The following is a 21,115-nucleotide window of genomic DNA, read 5'->3' as shown; positions in this document are numbered from 1 at the left end:
TAGCACATATTCAGGTGACATCAGATGGTGTGCAACAACATTTGTTAATCTGCTACTCATCGCACCGAGTCACATAACAGAGGCCACAGTTCTTGATTTCATTAACATTTTCAAGAAAGGTAAGTTTAGATTTTATTACTCTAAATCACAATAGGAAGTGCTTTAAGTCCTCTATATGAAAAGTTGCAGATTGTGATGATGTGTTAAAGGAGTTCAGTGCTCCTGATACCTTGCATGCTCATAAATTGGTTCTCTATGCTCGTTGCAGAAAAAGAAGCAGTTCTGTCATGCATAATGCCCGAGTTGCTCAAGGTTGATGCCATCTACTGTGGGGAAAATGCATCATTAATGATATTGCTGGCATGGGTTAGTATCTCCTTGTAAAAAGCACTGGTATTTTTTCAGGTATCTAAAGGAACACTAAGAGCAAGAATTAAAATGATATAAAATGCTGGATCACTCTTCTAAAGGCCTCACAGTGTCGGTTTTATGCAAAGAGATAAGTTAGTGGCAGAGAAGTCTGCTACTATCTGTTTTGCATCAAAGGTCCACACACAGCGAGTTCCATATGTTTGTAAAATGTGCAGAGTGAGTGGGCTCTTTCTATGGGAGTGTGGATGACAAGGTCAGCATGAAAGTGAATGCCTTTTCTTTGATGTTGAAATCCAACATAACTAGCTCTGTTATTTTCAGTGGTTTACCATAATTTACCACCAATTATATAAACAGGACTTGTTACATCAGCGGAGCTGGTACTGTATTTTAACAGTAGCAGTGCCAAAACTGTCCTGCGTTCGCATAATTTTATCACTTACGAAAGCCCTTTTCTCAGTAGAAGTGACTGCATTGGAACACAGAATCTATCATTTTCGCTTACTTGATATTTGCATTTAGTGTCCCTGTAATCTAGTACAATCTGAATGGCAGTCCAAGTGTCTTGGTTGCAGTGCTTTTAGTTTAATTGCTTTCCTAGCTTTCCTGGTTTTCTGGTCTGAGTGGCTACTGTGTTGTCTGCCGCACCTCAGGGGATTGGAGAAGTCAGGCCAGATACGCCACCCAGCTGCTCGTTCTTGGAGTCTGTGCAGAAGCTGATGGTTATCCTGGAAGCTTGTCAGCATGATAGCCATCTGTCTTTGTGCATCCTCACCTCTTTGTCCAAGCTGCTACTTAACTGGAAACGTCCACTTCAAGATGACATGGGAACACTGACTCGTCTCGCAAGTAATGACACATCACCACTTGTCAAGCAGGTATGCTTTGCTACAGAGCAGCTTTGTATACCAGATCAGTAGTTGTCAGACTGTGCTCTCTGAACTCTTACCGACCTGCAGTGTGTGTGCTACACATTGAAGAGGCTTGACTTTGATGCCTGAACGATTACACCAAGTGGAACAGTTTACACCTTTCCTCTGTAGTACAGTATTAGTTGCACTTTATTGACTTTAGAGCATTTCACAGATTTATTACTGTCCGTGTCCTTAGCCAGAGGCTAGTTACGGATCCATACAGTTATGCATATGAGTAAAACGTTTATGCTGGAGCACGTTTCACAATGCTGTCACCTACAACGCCATTACATGGCATATGTGCTTTGTAACCACCGAGCATATTCAAGAAAGAACGCTAAAAATAATGGTACAGTCTGTCATAAAAGTACAATGACCACCACCTTTACTGCCAAAATGTGCAGGCACTGGTACATGGGGGCTCTCTTTTTATCCTTCAAGAGCAGGTGTTTAAGCAATCAAAATCTTTACATGTAGTACTGTGCTGTACCTATAACCATATAGCACCTATGTTGTACTGAGTGGAATGCAAGAACTCATATTAACTAGGGGTGTGCGAATATAAAAACTTTCGAATACAAATCAAATACGAATACTTAGCTTTGAATATCGTATCGAATAATGATATGCACATGCATTTATTAGCAAGTTGGTTAATTTGTTATGTTGGAACATTGCAATTACATTGTCAATGTTAAAAAAATGGACTAGTAAGCGGTTATACGAAAACATTGTGTATTTGACTCATGTTAACTTGGAAAATTTTGTAATTCTCACTAGCTGTCCTCGCCAGCCTGCATCTTATTATACCACATCAAATGCCCATAAACTCAGAGGCATTTGACCCTGTGCCAGTTGTCACTCATCATACTTGCTGTCAAGTAGTAAGCTCAGAACTGGGGGTGGCGCTGCAAAAAAAGCGCACCCTCACCGTCTGCAAACTCGTGCCGCTTGCTACTGAAAGGCTGGCTTTTCTGCAAAGTTTAGACGTTTAGTGGCTAAGTGTGCATTACAGGCGAAATTTCACTATCAACATGAAATCGCCACAAAATTCAGGACAAAATCACCCCAATATTCTTAGATTAAACAGAAACAAATGCCAAGAACCGTGTTTGCTCCTGCACAGCCAGCAATATATTCGATTTGATTCGAATATTCGTATCCAACCGAATTTTCGAATCGAATACAAATGTTAAAAATATAATATTTGATGCCTTATATTATTTCGACCCCTGATAATATATTAGACCCCTTATATTATTATCTTGGTGCCCCCAGGTAATCAAAGTCATTCTGGAACCCTCCACCATAACGTCTCTCACCACCCAAGTATTGCTTTGGAAATAACGTTTCTATAAATTATTGCTAGTCATCCAGCAAAGTTGTATCATCAAACATGCCTTGGATGGTTCTATTGTGTATTGCAAATGTTACACGCCTAGTGTATGCTTTCTGTTAGCAGCATCACCTACCCTTTCTCTATAAAGGTAGCTCTGCTTCCCACTTTCATTTCATTTCATTTATTATACCCTCAAGACCACAAGGTATTACAGAGGGGAGTGGGGTAAAAAAAAAAAAATAGTTACAAGACAAGGCAAACAAAGAAGGCAGCAAGTGACGTAGTCATAGACATGAGATGCCAGAAGCGATGGTGTCGATTATGGATGTCCGGAATTGTGCGTGATCTTCAATAGCAATCAACGCGCCGGGAAGGTGGTTCCATTCTTCACACGTCCTGGGAAGAAAAGACTCTTGACAAGCTTTGGTGCGACACTGCAAAACTCCAACTTTGTGATGATGATCAATGCGAGGAGATATATACGTTGGGGATGAAATAAGATTATCGCGCAGATATGAATTATGGAAGTATATTTTATGAAACAGAGCTAGGCGAAAGCATTTGCGACGAGCAGAAAGCGGTGGAAGTTGCAAGATATTTTTCATAGAAGTTACGCTTGCCGTACGGTTATAATTGCTTAGGATGAAACGCGAGGCATTATTTTGAACACGTTCGAGAGACTGGGTTAGTGTCTCAGCATATGGGTCCCAAATTGATGAAGCATATTCCATTTTACTTCTAATTAGCGTCTTGTACAAAATTAGCTTTAATGATGAAGGAGCGGAAGAGAAGTTTCGACGGATATAACCTAACATGCGATTACTTTTATTGATAACGCTGTCGATATGTAAAGACCAGGAAAGAGTAGAGGTTAGATGGACACCTAGGTATCTGTAAGATGTAACCGCTTCCATGGCAGTATTGTTAAGGTAATAGGTCGGAAGGGGAAGTTCACGGCGGGTTACACGCATGGTTTTGCACTTAGATGGGTTTAGTTTCATTAACCACAATTCGCACCAGTTACAGACAGCGTTAATGTCGTTTTGCAGAGTGTTAGTATCAGCGGTGTCAGAAATTTCACGAAGAATAACGCAATCGTCGGCGAAGAGATAAATGTTAGAAGAAATTTCATTGGGTAAGTCGTTAATATAAATTAAAAAAAGGAGAGGGCCTAACACTGATCCTTGGGGAACGCCAGATTCAACAGGGCTAAATGGGGAGAAGTGGTTATTAAATGCAACGAACTGTGATCGATTTAGAAGAAAATTCTCTAGCCATGCAAAGAGATTAGGATCAAGATTTAGTTTACTAAGCTTAAAAATGAGTAGTTTGTGACATACCTTGTCGAAAGCCTTAGCAAAGTCGAAGAAAACACAGTCTGCGCATGAACCTTTATCAAGAATAAGATGAAGATCGTGAGTGAACGAAAGCAGTTGTGTTTCACAGGAAAAACTTTTGCGGAAACCATGCTGTGCGCGTGTGAAGAATGAGTTATCGTCTAGGTGCTTAACTAATTGAGACGACAAGATATGTTCGAGTACTTTACAAGGAATGCTAGTGAGGGAAATGGGGCGGTAGTTATGAGGTGAGCTTTTGTTGCCGGACTTGTGAAGTGGAACCACCCTCCCAATTTTCCAGTCTGCAGGGAGCTGATTGGTGTCCAAAGATTGCTGGAATATTTTTGAAAGTATTAAGGATGAGTAAACAGAAGTGATTTTCAAAAACTTTGCGGTAACCAGGTCTGGACCAGGGCTGGACGACACCTTCAGATTTTTTATTACATTTTCTACCCCAAATGGCTCAATCATAATAAAGTCCATAGCCGGGTAATTGCAGCTATCTAGGGTGGGAAACACAGGATCAGGACATAGAACGAAATTACTGCAGAATACGGAGTTCAGGATTTGGGGACATTCAGCGTCGGGTATTGTTGACCCACTAGAATCAGCTAAGGTTATTGTATATTCTTCGGAAGGGTTTATGATGCGCCAAAACTTTTTCGCCAAAACTTTTTCGCCAAAACTTACCTAGGATCTGGTTGCCACTATTAAACATTGCTCACAGGTTCTTTGTCATGTTCGTCCTCAGAACCACTTGTATGGATGATTTCAGTTGCAGCCCTTGTATGTCATTATCTTGAGGCTGTTTATGGGAAAGCTTCCTGACTATGTTGCCTAACATTAGATGTTATTGTCATTCTACAAATACATAGTAAGATAGTTGTGTTGATGTATGTTTGGTATGACGAGTATGTGACCTTTGTCCTATCATATACAGTACAGAGAAAACGTGCATAAAGATGCACAAAGAGGAAAGTAGCATTTCTTTCTAGTGAAGTATATGTTGTCCAAAACTAATGAAATAGTATGGTGCTTTCTTTATCCTATAGATTGCACGGGCATTATTCCTCTGTTATGCTGTGAACGCTGAAAATATTGTCTTGTTTTACTCTGGCAGTTCACTCCGTAGTAAATGTCATGCTGACTGTCTTTTCTAAGAAGCATTTTATTTGTGTTGACCGACTAACCTGGGAGTTAAGAAATAAACTTTTATGCAGCACATAGCACAGAAAGTTTTGCCCACTGCAATTATGATGCTTATCACAATTGGAATGTCATGTCCTTGTAGTCTGGTAACTTGGAACTTGTCTATGTATATTCAAAAATGACATATATTTACAGGAAGACGAGGTTTATAGGATGCTTGAAGTGATCCACAATAACTGAACAAGGGAGGTCTCAGGCGGAAGCCTGGACGGTCTTCTTAGGGAAGCAATTGCTTTCCTTGACAATGTTTACATAGCACACTCTTCTGCACTCCCAACGGGGAAGGAGACTAAGCTGCCTCATAAGGCTGTAAGGGAAGTTGAAATGTTCAGAAGAGGGGAAGGGTTAGTTGTGAAGGAAGGGTATGTGCTACGGAAATGGTTGTGTGGCTGGTTCTCCCAAAAAATAGGGGGTGCAAAGAAGTCGCCGTTTCACCCAAAAAGGCAAAGCACTGATTGCCATAGCAAATTATTAGACAGCTATATGAAGTAAGGTTAGTAGTTTTATCGGCCGTATAAATTACAGTAAGCAGTCGCTTACGAACTAAATTAACAAGCATGGTGTCATGTGTGCCCTGGCAAAACATGAACAGATTTCACTCGATGAGCCTGGACACTTGCCGTCAGAACACTGTAGCTGCCTCTAGCTACAGTGCGTTTCCAAAACTGGACATTGCGCGACCTCCAACACTGGGCGCGTGAGAACACAGTGCACATGAATCCACAAGCCATCTCGGCTCACGCAGCCTTCCAAGATTACTTCCAAGATAGGGCACATGCGGTCGCGCCACTTGCACAGTGGCCGAGCTAGCGCATTCACCTGCATCCCTTCCCCCTCTTCTAGCATGCCAGAGCCCAGTCAAGTCAGATGCTGGACATATGTGCCTCAAGATGAGCGCCGCATTGGTTGATGCAAAATCGCAGCGCGTCTTGCAAAAAACTGTTTCCTTCATCTGCTAGGTTATGGTATATCGCTGCTGTTGCCACGTGAAGTTTTAGCATTGATTGTTCGTAAGTCAGACCAACCAGGCCCTTCTTTTTGTGTGTCCTTTCTTGGTATCTTAATGACTGACATGCTTGTCAGTTACGTCAACTTGCCATACAAGATAACACTGCCTGTGTCATCATTCAAGTAAAACTTTTATGGGGCTTCCATTCTGAGATTAAGAAGAGGCTGATATTCGAGTGTTAGTACCTACGTTCAAGAAAATAGAGTATTATTTCTGTAATGTTGATGGCTATTATTCTTAAAAGCCCTTTGTGAAGTTTTATGAATTCAGCTTCACTCTGTCATTTATTTTTTTTTCTAGAGGTCACAGGAGCTCCTGAACTGGAACAAGCTCCTTCAGCAGAAAGGCAGCACCTTGGAAAATGGTGACTATGAAAAGGAAGATTTCACAGTAAGTTCAGAAGTATATCTGATGCCACGAAATTTTACAGAATTGAGGGGACTTTAGAAGGTTGCTTGTCCGTTTTGCATTTCTCAGACCTGTTTTATATGCATAGCACTTACTAGGCCTCTCCATGTTCTAGTAGAAAAATACAGTGTAAGGTACTTTAATGGCTAATTTCACTTGTCAGCCAAAGAGCTTTCACTGTTGGCATTTAGTGGAATCTACCTGGACCCTTAAAGGGGCCCTGAAACACTTTCTATTGAAGTTGAGGAATCTATTTGAAGTTAAACTAGACTATTTCAGAAGTACCTTGCAGCAAGAGGTACTTCAATGTGTTCAACAGAAGTGCAGTTATTGGCAATCAGATCCCATTTGAGCCCCCTTGTGGTGCTCCTGCTCCTTCTTCAATGCCTTGCATTACGAAAGCTATGGTGGATTGGGGGCATGCCCACAACGCTCCGCCTACTGAACGTCACTGTGGCAGGCAGTTCAAATTTTATTTTGAATATTTACGTAGGTGGCACTATTTACGATTTTGGCACCTGCGATGTGCCAAACACAGTTGTCCTCAGTGAACGAGCTCGTCGTGGCACCCTGCAGCAGCTTGCGGTATCTATACTGTGTAGCAGACCATAGCCACACACAACTGTAGGGCATATGCACAGCGTTTGCTTTGTGCACGACAGGGCTGGAGTGTGTGCTTGCGCTCACATGCTCCAGTGTGGCCGTGCTATGTGGTGTGGACCGGCTTTTTCCTGCACTAGCTTGACCGACGGATAGTAGCCACATCCAACATGTGCATGTTGAAGCACTGTCAATTACTGAATACGAAGCGAAGTCTGCCAAGGCATTTAGCCAGGAGTGGCCGGGAGTGAGCGCGCACTGGCAAGCATACATGTGGTCTGACCTTAAGTTTCACGTGGGTCGAGGCTATTGAGTGCTCAAAACTAACGAAATTAGTGAAACAGAATGGCTATGACACCGATAAGCAGGGTGGCCAAAGCTTAATTCCTACACAGGCGGCCGTGGCCAAGCGTGAGCAGGTGATTGCCGGCTTCTTCTGGAAGTATGTCATTCTTATAGAAATTTGAAAGCAGATGCTTGCTTACTTCAGCCTGTTTATTAAACTGCGTCGATAAATATGCACAGTAGCAGTAGGATGAAGCGGACTGATCCAAACACCCTTCTTGATTGATGTCAACTATCTGCCAATAGCAGCCGTCTATGAGAATCTGGCATATGTTGATGTATGCAAGCCGTCGGCAGCTTCGAAGCTGGTGAGGAGAAGGCGGTGTTTGAAAAGAAAGTGTTTGAGAAAAAGGTGACTTCGCCCTCTGTTTGTGAGCTCCATGTGTCGCGCACGACTGCAAAATTCGATAGAGATGTTCACAGCAATGTATGCTATTCGCGGACACTCGTGTTTTCACCAAGCTCGAGGGGTGGTTCAGGACCCCTTTAATTCTGTACGAATGAACTGCAGATGTGTTCTGTTCCTTCAAGCTGTCAATCAACTGACACAGCATAGTCTATTGCTTGGCAGCACTTTCTCAGCATTGAAATTCATGGGTTGATAGGGGAGGGTTTGTTATCTTGACCAATACACAAAAGGCTGAACACAAAGAGAAGAAAAAAGATAAGACAGTCTTCTCTGTCTTCATTCTTCAGTGCTTTTGTCATATTTGTCATGAACCCTTACTATCTTCAACTTTCATGTTATGATGATTATGTGAAGTTTTGCATGCATTTCACTATATTTTTTGGTGGGGTGGAGGTTAGGGGAGGGGTTAGGTTAGTTGCTGTGGTGACTGTTCATTGCTGATCACTGTAGAGCATGGGTTCTCAAAGTGGGTTCCGCGGAACCCGGGGGTTCCGCAGGCCCCTGCTCGGGGTTCTGCGAGCCACTGATAAATTTTCCGTGGTCCCGCGCTCGCCAAGTGGCGAAAACGGCGAACACGAGGTGCGCTTGATGCACAGAACCTCAATTACCTATGCCCGAGTGTCAAAAAGCACATCACAGTGCGTAACGGCAACGCGCGAACTGCGCAATAAATCCGCAAGCAGCTTGTAGCCACCCAGTCTTCGAAAACGGGCAGCCATGGGCAGCGCGCCTAAGCTTTCGCACTTGAATCTCGGAGGCTCTGACTTACCACCGTGCGCATTTCTCCCGTTTGTAGATAGGGTAGGTGCCGATAGCGTGCGCACTGATCTTATACTTCGGAGGAATAAAAAAAAAACTGATGCGCGGAGCACCACAAGTGCGCGCCGCAAAAGAGCTAAAACGGCGCTAGCGTCCAAAAACGAAGCGATGCAGTCCTCATTGGTATGGTCCTCAGCGGCAATCGTACGCTATACGTGACTGACAGCAACGCCGGAACTCTTCGTGCCTAATTGTGACCTCAAAGCCTTTATTCTTGCGTTAATCGCCACGCGTAACACCGCGTTGGCGGCTAGCCGCGTGCCTTCATAAGTGCGTAATCGCGATCTATGATCGCGTCGATAACCAGCACAGTTTCGTCCGCAGCAGCGGTTGCGGGAAATAGTAGTTTCGTTTTGACGGTACGCGCGTCGGCTGCGTTCCTTTCGCAGCTGCGTAGTCGCCATCCATGATCGCGTCGATAGCGACCGCGAATTCGTGCGCACTTGTTGGAGCAAACGGTAGTTTCGTTTTGACTTGGTGAGTGCGTCGGCTATGGCGTCGGCCGCCTGCCTTCTGAACCGCAAGGTCGCCGACCATGATCTCGTCGATAACGGCCGCGGTTTTCTCCGCAGCGGTTGCGGTAAGCAGTAGTTTCGCTTTGACTCAGTGCAAAGCTGTCGAAGATGAAGAGCACCGGCTACATCGCGATGGGCGGGCAATTTGTTGGCGACCAGCTCACTGGCGAAAAAATAATCGGGATGTGCGCGCGGTAGTGAAAAGCGTGTCTCAGATGAAGACGCGCGCTGCGGCCGCGCTGCGATGGATGTCGCGAGGCCTTCGCCGCTGCTAGCTCAAATAAGTCATTGCTAGCTCAAATAAGTCATGAGATGACGAGAACTTCAGCTTCCGCACTGCTCTTATTCTTTCTAGGGTTTTACGTGCCAAAACCAGTTCTGACTGTGAGGTACGCCGTAGTGGAGGGCTCCGGATTAATTTTGACCACCTGCGGTTCTTTAACATGCACTACAACGCAAGCACGTACACGGGCAAAAGTTTTTGCATTTCGCCTCCATCGAAATGCGGCCGCCGCGGCCGGGATTCGATCCCGTGACCTCGTGCTCAGCCACGAAACGCCTTTGCTAACTGAGCCACCGCGGCGGGTGCCGCACTGCTCTTGTGCAAAATAGAAACAAGATTTGCTAATTCATTCAGTAAATAAAAGCCTGTTGACGTAGTAAGCATTCATTTATTGTTTTCTTGATACCTTGGGTAATTCGACATTCGGGTAATTAGGACATTTTAATTCGGTTAAATAGGGGGGGGGGGGGGGGGTTCCATTGGCGCTTCATGGAGCTTAGCAGGGTTCCCTGGAACGAACATGCTTGAGAACCGCTGCTGTAGAGCACTACAATGTTGATTGTCATAATAATTATTGTGTGCACTTTGTCTTTGGCTGGTACCTGTATGAAAGGGGCTGAAGGGGTCATCAAGATGGTTAGCAGCATTTTCCCCCTGCCCTTCTCATGTAAGAAATGGACAAATAAGCTTAAAACTTCCAAGACAATCAAATGCAAGGCATTTGGCAACACTTCCAGCTTGAACATTAACAGTATTTGTGTCTCAAATGGGGCCTAGCATCCATGCTTCTCTTCTTTCACCAAGGATTACTTCTGCCATCTTATTTCATTGGGTCTATTATTGTGATGAATGCAGCATAGGGAAACATTCTGTCGACAGGAAGATATGTTTCCTGTAATCCTGTATGTTTCACTGCATTGCACTTATTAGAACGAACATCAATCAACTTGTCCAAGTATCAGCTTTGCTGCATCAGGGCTACATCTGAGAAAGTACAAGAGTGCTAAAGCAGGGCCTAAAACTGCTCTGAGCCTGATCAGTTTTCTTTTGCTGCCAAAGCTTGTTCGCCATAATTGAAAAGTTCATTCTGTATTTGCATGTGTGATGGTTATGGCACTTTCATTGACTGTAGGCTTACACACACAGGCTATAAAGGAGATTTAGGGGCCCTAAAAGCAAACAGTTGTCTACCTAAACTGATAGATAAGCATTTTAAAATTAAAGGTTCTCCACTGTTGCTAATTGCCAATAACAGAGCTTCTGTCAAAAGGAGAAGGACATAAATGTGGAAGTTAAGTAGTAACACCACTTTAAAATTTTCGGAATAGCTACTGCTGATGTAATACAAGTGTCACATGGTGCACTTTCGATGATCAAGCCTGGTCAGGATTGAATTTCTTGATCGTGATCGTATTTGACAAATTTTATTGCAATTGAAAGTGTTCATGTGACACTGGTATCAATAATATAGCAGCAACAATTGCTCAGGACTAAATATTTGATCTTGTTAAAATGTAGATTGTATAGGATTTGAACATGAAATAATGTCTTATCAGATATTATACAAAAGAATTCGCTGGTGCTGCTCTGTTTACACTGCTCTGTTGCCACTATTTTCAGGAATGTGGCATCCTGTATGCACCAAACTATAACTCACCAAGGGAGTACTTTCTACTGTCACTGGTGTAGCATTGGATGTACTATGCCAATGCATAGGTGACACACAATACTATACTCCATTCTTGGATGATCTAAGGGACAGAAAGTGTTCTGCCTGCAACTTAAATATTCTGAGCGGCTAAGTTGTCTTGGCAGAGGACATATGCCGAGAGATTTACAGGATTGCGATGAATTGTTCCGGCCTGACTTCCTAGTTAACTGTAGTGTACCTGTAAGGCTCGTAGTTCCATGTGTGATGTGTTAAGTGGTGCACAGTTCATCTATTTATGTTGTTTCACTTTTTCATGGACAATTAAAGTTATGTGATTTGCAGCACCTGTTGACAGTAGTACTCATCACAACAGGTTGACACTACACTGTCTTTTTTGGATGACTATGTGTGCAAAGCTCTTGAGGCAGGTGCAATGCCTTACAAGCCTCGAGTTTTCACTGCAGTGACCTTGGAAGGCAAGTGAATCTACTCCTTCTTGTGTGCAGCTGCAGTTGCTATTGTGGCATTAGTCAAATTTATAATGTGGAATTTCGTAGCGTGAAAATGACAAAAAGATACAAATGTGTATAAAAGTGCAAAAGGTCGACCTAGTCAGTGTGCTCACATGTGTATGCATTGAACAGGTCAGTTACCACATATATTTTGCACAACCACTGCATCATTGTACGGAACATAGTCTGCATCCCCTAATTGCTCTAATGCTACTCAAAATTACCATATTTCATGTTAAGTGCTAACAAGAAGTTTATCCACATTTTCACTGCAGACGGAGGGTGTGCAGAAGAAAAGTGAAAATGACCTTTCGCTTGATGGGGTCTGAGCTCCCTTTACGAGGCAACGCAGCAGTCAGTTGATAAATTGAAAACGAACACAGTTCCTGACTGACATATCGTAATTAACAACAAAAAAATCTATGTACATATGGCAAGTACATGTAATTGGTACACAAATGCTAATAAAACAGCGCGAAATAAATTACATACAAAGAAATCATTTTCTTTGTATGTAATTTACTCATTTGGTGTCGCATTTACCTCTCCTTTGTAAATGAACATTAGTACACACCAGAAAGTGCCTGTGACAAGTGATAGGTGATAGGTGATAGCAAAACTGCACAAAATCAGAATACAGAACAAGCATGCAAAACAAGTTATAGAGGGGATATGTTTATGCTCACAAAGCACATTAAGGCACCTGTGGCCATTGCAGTGAATTCACCTTGCATTGCTCAGAACTTGTGTCATTTTGTGCTGTCTTTACAATCACCATCACTAAATTAAATGCTTCTTGTGCTGCTGAAGTGCGTGCTCAGTTCTCACTTTGTTTCTGTACTAGTTTTGACTGACTACCAGCATGTATAACTCGGAAGCTCATGGAGGCCCTTGCTTTGTGTTTCAGATGTGAGAACTGCGTCCTCTGCTGTGTTCAACGTGGACATAGCTGGCTCCATTGGCTGTTCAGAATCAGACATGGATATTTTGTCTCCGGACTATCATTCATTCACATCTGATGTGCTATTTTCCGAAAGGTGAAAGGGGCATGCATGCTTCCCATAACAACGCTTAAGCAAAATTGTGAGGATTTTCAGCGAATGGTAAAACTGAAGAACATCAATGAGTCTGCTTTCAAAATATTTTCATTGTACATTTTTTGCCTACTGAAACTAAGATGTACTCTGAGCAGCAGCTGTCTACCTGTTCTTTCCTTTTTTTTCTTTTTTTTTTCAGTTAAAGATAGAGTGCTTTAACTAGTAGAAGTGTGGTGCTCTATGACCGAAGTTTCTCCTTGTCATATATGGACTATAATGTGACATAATGCTACTGAAATTTGTAGCACTTACATTATACTGCTTAGCAGCGTAATGCAGCATACTGCATTATGCTGCTGCTCATTGCCAGACACCGAATTCCATCTCTTGTGGTGCATCTAAACCATCAGCCACCATTGTGGGGAAGACAGAAAAGAATTATGCAGTTAAGGAGTACCTAAACTTTACTAAGCAATCTGATTTGCAGATTATGATGCCATAAACATGTTGCCCACCTTGTAACCAAGCTTGTTTCCAAGACTGTCTTGATGGCACTATGTACACACAATATTTGATATTTTTATACTGATTACCTGGTCAAGTCATTATAAAATGTAATTTGTAGCAAGTTGCTGTACAAGTAGGAATTTTACTATGATTTGCATCAATTAAAGTGGAAGTACCATAATGCAGTAACGCAGTCACAATAACAAAAATGTGCATGTGGGCTGCTCACAGCCATACCAAAGACATTATTCTCGGCAAAGAAGCTTGCTTTCAATTCTCACGGGATCTAATTGACAAGGTCTTGCTCAGTTTCTAACCACTGGACTTGATGTTGGCGTTTTTTACACTTTCAGTTCTGAAAAGGCAAGCCCATGGTCAGCACTGGGCCGGAGAAAAAGTGAAAGCAAGGACTACGAAGATACAAGACTGGAAGTCAGAAGTGTCGATGTGAGTGGGTTTGCGCAGAATCTTATTTGGATTCCGCTGACTCATTTCTCTTGGGATATAATGGCTGTTTGCTAGGGCACGTTGCCTGGCTTGTTGGTTTGGATTCACAATAGACACGGAGCACTGCAACATGATAGGGACCAACAATAAGAAGACACATACACAGCGCTAACTTAAACTAAAAAAGGCTTTTTTGTTGGAAGTTAGCGCTGTTTATGTGTCTTCTTATTCTTGGTCCCTGTTGTGTTGCGCTACTCCCGTGTCTATTATAATGGCTGTAAAGTGCTTCTTCGTGGCACCTCTAATCTTTCTAGCCATCATGATCTGCTGTCACGTGAGATTTCAGAGGCTTCCTTTATATCTAGGGACATGGCCACAGGTATTCCCCAGCCTTCTGTGACAGTACTGGGAAACTAGCTGCCTTGTTTAAAATCCGCTAACTTGTTTTCATTGCCATAGTGGCTTCGTGCTTGCTTGTGATGCATGTTATAGAACATGTCCTACCTTTTCATTCTCATACCCTGTTTTCTTGATAACTGTTTCGTTGGAAATCTGCTTTCATGTCATCCGCTCTTCTTGCACTTTTCTTTCTTTAGTGCTGTTATTTGTCATCTGTCCACAGTGCCTGCAGCATGTCGCGCACGTGTACAGAAAAGTAAAAGCTTGCATTAACAGGAAGAAAGCAGCTGCTTCATGCCCACCAAGTTTGGACATTCTATTGACTCCAAGTGTTACTGGAGAACAATTAGGGTCACAAGTGCCCCAACCTATGCAGATTGACTTTCTCTTCTACCTGCAGAGGAGTGCAGTGTCGCTCTGTGTGATCTATGATAAATGTACCATCTGAAATGAATAGGAACAGCACATTCAGTACGTTTGTGAGCTGCATAAACATGAATATAAAGGGGCTGTTACCATATAAATTCTGCCGGCCTCGGTAGCCCAATGGCTGGCGTGTTCTGCTGCTGTGCACAAAGTTGCGGATTGGCTTTGTGGCCACGTTAGCAGCATGACAATGTGGGCTGAATCCGAAAATGCTTGTGTACCCACGTTGCATTTGTGGGAAATTAGGGCTAGGGTAATTAGCACTAGGGCTTGTCAGTGAGCCGTGAGGTAAAGTACCTCACCTGGTCAAAATTAATCCCTAGCCCTACACTATAGTGTCTTTCAGTTGTTATTGCACGTGTCTTGCTTCAGGATGTCAGATACGTCATCATCAAATTATCTTCGCAAGAAAACACCTAAAGATTTTTTTTAGTGCAGTGAAGTTGTCATGATTAAATGCTGGTGCAGAATGTCTGCTCCGGTTAGCTCTACAGGAACATATATTCCACAACACTGCTGCTCCATGTGACCATCACTTGTCCAGCTTTCAAACGGAGCTGTGAAATGGAGGTAAACCCAGGTTCATTAACCCGGCCATTGATATGTCTGCTGCCTCCAATGCTTGTTAACTTTTTGTCGAGGCATTCTGTGATCGCTTGACTCACTTACTGCTTACACAGCTGTCAAAGTGCTCGGTCAAGTATGTGCAGCGTAAAATGTCGGGGATACTGAGTCTGTTGCGTGGTGGTGCAGATTGTTCATTAGCGCACATGAGCGCGACAGGATGTCGTGAAGTGTTGCAACCGTGGGAACAGTGCCATCAACAAGCTGTACCGGCATGGTAACTAACCATCGCGTGCCAACTTCTGCTATGTAACACCGCTGCTCTGCTGCTACTGGGCACCACAGTGCTGCATCATTGGGAGACGGAAATCTGGATCAAGAGTCACAAGAATTTTGCTTGTATCTCTCATTTTGCTTGTATCTAGAAGTTTCTTCGTCTGATAACTTACACTTGTGAGCATTATCATAATTGTTTTTCTGAAACAGTACGAATATTGTTTTGATGTGCGGAGAATAATAGATTTAGAGTAAAAATTATGTCTGTAAAAAAAGTTCCAGGGCCATTCCTTTTGGAAGTGAGTTAAATTTTAGATTGTTGCTGTAAGCAAATAACCTGTCATTCCTGCTCTTATCTTTGCACATGAATATGGCATACCTTTTGCTCTTATTTGAGCTCTTAATTTGAGAGTGCTAGTTGTAAGCAGTCATGTTTTCAATGTTGCCAGTGCTAAAGCACCCTCTTAGCCATGTCTGTGCAATGCACCACGCAACAGCTATGGCTCTGTGGAGTGCATGGAGGCAGTGTGGAGGGTGCACAACAGTTGCAAGAAAGGTGCACTGGAAATGAAAATTCCTCTGCCAGAAAACCATTCCAAGGCTGCAACAAGTAGTGATCTGGGCATAGTGGCCTCTTCATCTCAAAGGCTGCTTCACTTGAATTTCAGCTGTGATTCTGCAAGGTTGCAAAAGTCTGTTGAATGTTTTTCTTAGCATGTTCATTCAAATATACTATAGTATCAAGTCAAAAGAAAGTCGCCTTGGAATTTTTGTGATTGCTAAAAATATGATCCCAAGCTTGTGACATATCTAAAAAGTATAAGCAATAATAAATATACTGGATATCTGTGAAAACCACGAGTGAAAGTAAGATTATGAAATGCATACGCTTGATTTGTGTGATGCTTCACAAACCATGGATTTTATACATCAGCTGACTGGACAAGAATTTTTGCTGTGATAAGATTTGAAATGTGTGGGATATTTGGTCGCCATGGAATTCCACATGGAAAATGCTACAAAGACATGGCAATGGCTTATGGAATTCACTTGGTACATGCTATTCCAATGCCTACAAAGACAGACTTGAAGTATTGAGAAACTGCATTCCACCGGCACCTATGCTTCCTTCACACGTCTTGTTGCTAGCTTACTCTTTAACTCTTTTTTTTTTTTGTAGCTATTCTAGATTACAAAAGATCATATTGCTTGGCAGTTGCTAACCATGACTAGACTCCAGAAATGCAACTGCTGTGTAATGCACATTGGTGTTATGCAAGGCTTCTCAATGGTAATTGAGCAGCAGTTTAATTTATTGGACCACACTGCCATGTTAGTTTCATTCACAGTCTTAGTTCCATTCACAGTCTTATTTCCATTCACAATCTTGATTTCACTTTTACTGCATGGCTTTGTTGTCATATTTCTGTTGTCTTGTTAGAATGTGCCCACAATATCGGGAACTCAATGATCTTGAACATCATAATTCTTTCTAGAAAGATGGGTCCATCGTACCAGTTTGTAGGTGCTCTCGTAGATGTTTGTGGCATTTTCTAGAATTTACCTGGTCACTGCAAGCACATCTAGAAGATTAATATTTTGGACACTGCTAAGAGTGTGATAAAAGTTCTGAATAATTTCTGTGTGGGTTTTACATGTCAGTGAGCCGTCTGCACGGTGCATAACTCATTTTGTACATTCAAGTGTCATCGTGGGATTTCAGTATGAGATGTACAGCAATCTTCTTTTTTTTCTTTTTTGTATCTTTTTAAGTCTTCGAAACAGGAGGACGTGGAACTAATGAAAACACTTTTCTCACCTGTTTCTAATACAAATGCAGTGAAGGTAAGTGTTCCTTCTGTTTTCTTTTTTGTTTTTTTTGTTTGCCATAAGTTATAATTCCGCATCTGTGATCAAATGTCCCTTCATTTGAAAAAAAGTTGACCAGCTCATACCTGCACTTTTATGCTTATTCAGCCTTTTCTATTTAGGCTTCATTGAGTATGGTTCTCAGCTCATTCGTGTCAACCCCTTTTGTGAGCATATGTGTTTTTTGCTTAAACTGCCACACTAGATATTGCATGCGTAATTCATACAAAAAGATTAAGCTTTAGATGAGAACCCGAAGAATATCCAGTATGTAGAAATCAAGTGGGAGTGGAAGAAGTAAAAAAGACAGTGGGACATCCAAACACAGCACTGTGCTTGCATCTCTCTTCCAGCTGCTTGGGGTCAAGTGTTTTTGAGGTCACAGCCTACCAGCACATGTTAATTACAACAGAGCTGAAAATTGGGCCAGTTGATTCACGTTTCTCATTCGAAATCAGTGCTACATAATATGCAATAATGGACAAAGAAACACGAAAGCAGGAGGGGTGCCCACTTTTTTTATAGTATTAGACAAAAAGCAATGTAAAGCCAACACAGGGAATTAAAACAAGTGGCTTTTATTACTTCTAATGTAAGTAGGTGGTGCATAGTAGTAAACTATAATGTCAGCAGTTCTTGTGCGAGATTCACCTTATATCATGGCAGGCTGAGCTCATTGCCTCATGAGTTTTGTTTTGTTATGCCCTGTGGCAAATATTTTGATGAAATGGAGTGGCACCCCTCAGCATGACACAAACGACCTATCCACAGTTACAAAAAAAGGTCAAGTAGGATCAGTTCGCGTGTATTACAAGTTGTGCAACTGCTTACTTTTAATTCTCTGAGAGCTGCAGTGTTAGTAATGCCTGAAATATTGATGTTGCTTAGTGTTTAGTTACATACTTTCGTCCTTATTTCTAATTTTGTGTGTAGTACAGAAAGACCATGTTGATATTTGGTGAGCCGTGTCTATCCATAGGGCAGGCTGTGAGAGAGCTGAGCTGCATTATGATACATATTTAAAGCAGCTTAGAATCATGCCTATATATTTAAACTGGTTGACCATTTGAATAGGCTTTGCTGTTTAACCTTTAACTTGTGTGCGTGAAGTGCATCCCCATTTCTTTCATTTTCACCTTAAAAAGTGCAGGTCATTTTTACTGTCTAAATTTATGTTTCATTATTTTAACTTCTTGATACACACCACATTGTAGCTGTTTAGTTGGCACTTTGAGAAAAAGCAGCTCACAAATGACTACTCACAAAATTTGAAACTGAAAAAAAGGCAAGATAAGCTGGAGAAATAATCCGTAGTTTTCATATTTACTCAAATAGAAAAAAAAAAAAAGACCTGAATCATAAGAAAGGTACATAGGTACTTATAAAAAAAGCTTTTGTGAGGCATGTCTTGCTCGAAACCTTTTTGTTGTTTGATAGCATCCTGAATGTGTGGCTAACATCTGCTCTGGCTTGATGAGCTGTGTGCCCAGTATTACCAGCATCAAATAAATGTTAATGGATAATTTTTCTTATGTTTCAGGCTGCTTCAGTTGTTTCTCCAGATTTTAGCTCTGAAAATGTTCATGTGGCATCGTCATCAGGCCTGCAACAACAGAAGGCAGCTGTGTCTAAAAGTGCAGAGCTCTGGGGAATTGAGCGAAAGCGACAAAGCTGACGAACTATGAAAAACATTGTAAAAAGCTGCAGTGCTTCTATATTGTAATGTAAAGCTTTGAATATATAGATGACATTTTGTAAGTATTATTTTAACTATGGTGTGTTGCATTTACTCTAGCAGTTATCTTAAGAAAACCCCGAAAAATGGCCATGAAAAAATTTTTCCTCTTGTCTCGATGGGGAAATATACAGGGTCTTTCGCGTAACTTAGCCAAGGATTAAAAAAAAGTGGTAAGCCGCAGCGGGGTGAAATCAACGACATATTGTTGGCCATCACGTGGCACTCTTTTTGAAAAAACGTAAAATCCTTAAAGTTCGAGATTTGTATACTTACACTCTACTGTGTTTATATAAAGAAAGCAGTTCAGGGCAGATTAGATGCTTTTCTCGATATTGCACAACTTCAGCACAACCCGACAACGTATCCTTTTCGGTATCAACCACCATGACACGTTTGTTTTTCACACACACAGTACTGGCCGACAGAGCATTCGGCATATATTGCCAACGGCATTAAATCACTTTGACACACTGAATATTGACGTCACAACGTTAACGATGAAAGACATACGAAGTTTATTCGCGCAATAAAAATAATCAAAAAAATCTTTTTTTTTTGTGTCTAGCCATTGTATTATGTATGTATATTATGAGTACTTAGCCTTTCTATTTCATTTTTACTTCCTACATGTCCTTAGAGATGTGTGTTTGATTGTAATGTAATCTTGGACTCATTGTATGTCTGGTACAATGCTTTTCATGAAGGTTCAGAAATGCTAAATGTGTTTCCTCTCCATTGCTGATGGGTGGCTGGAGCCCAGTTAAGCTGCAGTGTAGCAGCTTTTTCTTCGGCCTCCTTTTTCGCCTTGTAAAGTTGCGAAATAAAGTTGCTTTGTTTGATTGATTGACTCCTCGGAGTACTTTTTATATTTACGTTTTAATATCTTAATATCCCTTTAGGGCCAAGTGTGTTTTGTTATGTTGTAAAGGGGGGTCAGAAAAAACAATCCAATTGTTTGTGGCAACGTACCTCCTGTGTAATGCATTTTTGCTGCATTTAAAAAAAGCCCAAGAAAAAAAACAAAAAAACATAATTGCGCTCATGCGCTGTCATATTTCAGCGCTGTCAACTGTGTTTCGAGTGAACGAAGTGGGTTTTCAAACCATGGCAAAGTAAGCAGCCGCCACTTCTAGCATTGGCTTGACAGTGCAGCAGCGCCTTGCACAACGGCACTCTGAAAGGACTCGCCGCTGTCTCTGATAAGCGACAACCAGGCCACTGCACAGTTCGTTCGCTCGAAACACAGTTGAGAGCGACGCAATACCATAGCGCATGAGCTCAATCATGTGCTTTTTTTTTCATATTTCATGGTTAATTTTTTTTTTATTCCAGAATAAAGCACCATGCAGGAGGTATGTTGCCACAAAAAACTGGATTGTTTTTTCTGAACCTGCTCTACAATGTAACAAAATGCAGATGGTCTTTAAGTGAATATTACATTTTTTTGGAATTAATTTTACTTCGTTAACTAATTAAGCTGAATATAAAAAAAAACACTGAGGAGAGCCACATGATGGGAAACAATATGTTTTTGGTTTCACCCAGCTGCAGTTTACCGCTTTGTTTTTAATCGGCTCATATTACGTGAAACACCTGATACTTTTTTCTCACAATATAAATTTAATTAAGACATTGAATTACAGAATGACATGACCATGTACAAATGCTAACTTGATTGACAAAGACTAGAATGTCAGTACTCTTGAAGTGTTGCACAGAAGTATATAAATAAAACTTTATGTGACAAGCACCACCAGAAACTGACAGGCTAAAGAGTGAAAGAAAAGCACCCATAAAATTATAAAAGAAAAAACATTTCCCACTTAGCGTGAACAGCAAGAACAGAAAGTATGGGATATTGTACAACTTCATGGTTAACTAAACGGTGCAAAACAGAGGAAAAGGATGCGGTATACTTGAGTCCTATAAATACATACATTTTTTAACTCGAATGAATGCTCTGCATAGTAGGTAGCATTGTTCGATCAACAAGTTCCTTGACTGCACCAAGAAATGTGCTGCCCTTCCTTATGAGTACATGCTCCCGTATGCAGTAACCCTACCCTATCTAGACGTAGAGTGCTATGTTGCTATGCATTAATGGTGAATCTGATGCCGCTAATGAACGTC

The 21,115-nt window shown here is 41.7% G+C and overlaps 1 protein-coding gene across 1 annotated transcript in view; it reads left to right on the top strand.

The window, feature by feature from the left end:
- LOC119456096 (AP-4 complex subunit epsilon-1-like) overlaps positions 1 to 19,017 on the top strand; it is a 35,944-nt gene extending 16,927 nt beyond the window's left edge. Inside the window, exons 12-20 of the mRNA XM_037717695.2 lie at positions 7 to 119; positions 269 to 366; positions 1,026 to 1,250; positions 6,481 to 6,570; positions 11,584 to 11,686; positions 12,630 to 12,759; positions 13,620 to 13,713; positions 17,152 to 17,223; positions 18,788 to 19,017. Of these exons, the coding sequence (XP_037573623.1) occupies positions 7 to 119; positions 269 to 366; positions 1,026 to 1,250; positions 6,481 to 6,570; positions 11,584 to 11,686; positions 12,630 to 12,759; positions 13,620 to 13,713; positions 17,152 to 17,223; positions 18,788 to 18,922 (1,060 nt within the window). The 3' untranslated portion in view covers positions 18,923 to 19,017. The remainder of the gene's footprint in view (positions 1 to 6; positions 120 to 268; positions 367 to 1,025; positions 1,251 to 6,480; positions 6,571 to 11,583; positions 11,687 to 12,629; positions 12,760 to 13,619; positions 13,714 to 17,151; positions 17,224 to 18,787) is intronic.
- The last annotated feature ends 2,098 nt before the right edge of the window (positions 19,018 to 21,115 follow it).

The sequence above is a fragment of the Dermacentor silvarum genome, chromosome 6 (genome assembly GCF_013339745.2).
Source record: "Dermacentor silvarum isolate Dsil-2018 chromosome 6, BIME_Dsil_1.4, whole genome shotgun sequence".
NCBI classification, from domain to species: Eukaryota; Metazoa; Arthropoda; class Arachnida; order Ixodida; family Ixodidae; genus Dermacentor; species Dermacentor silvarum.
This window is presented reverse-complemented; position numbering and strand designations above follow the sequence as displayed.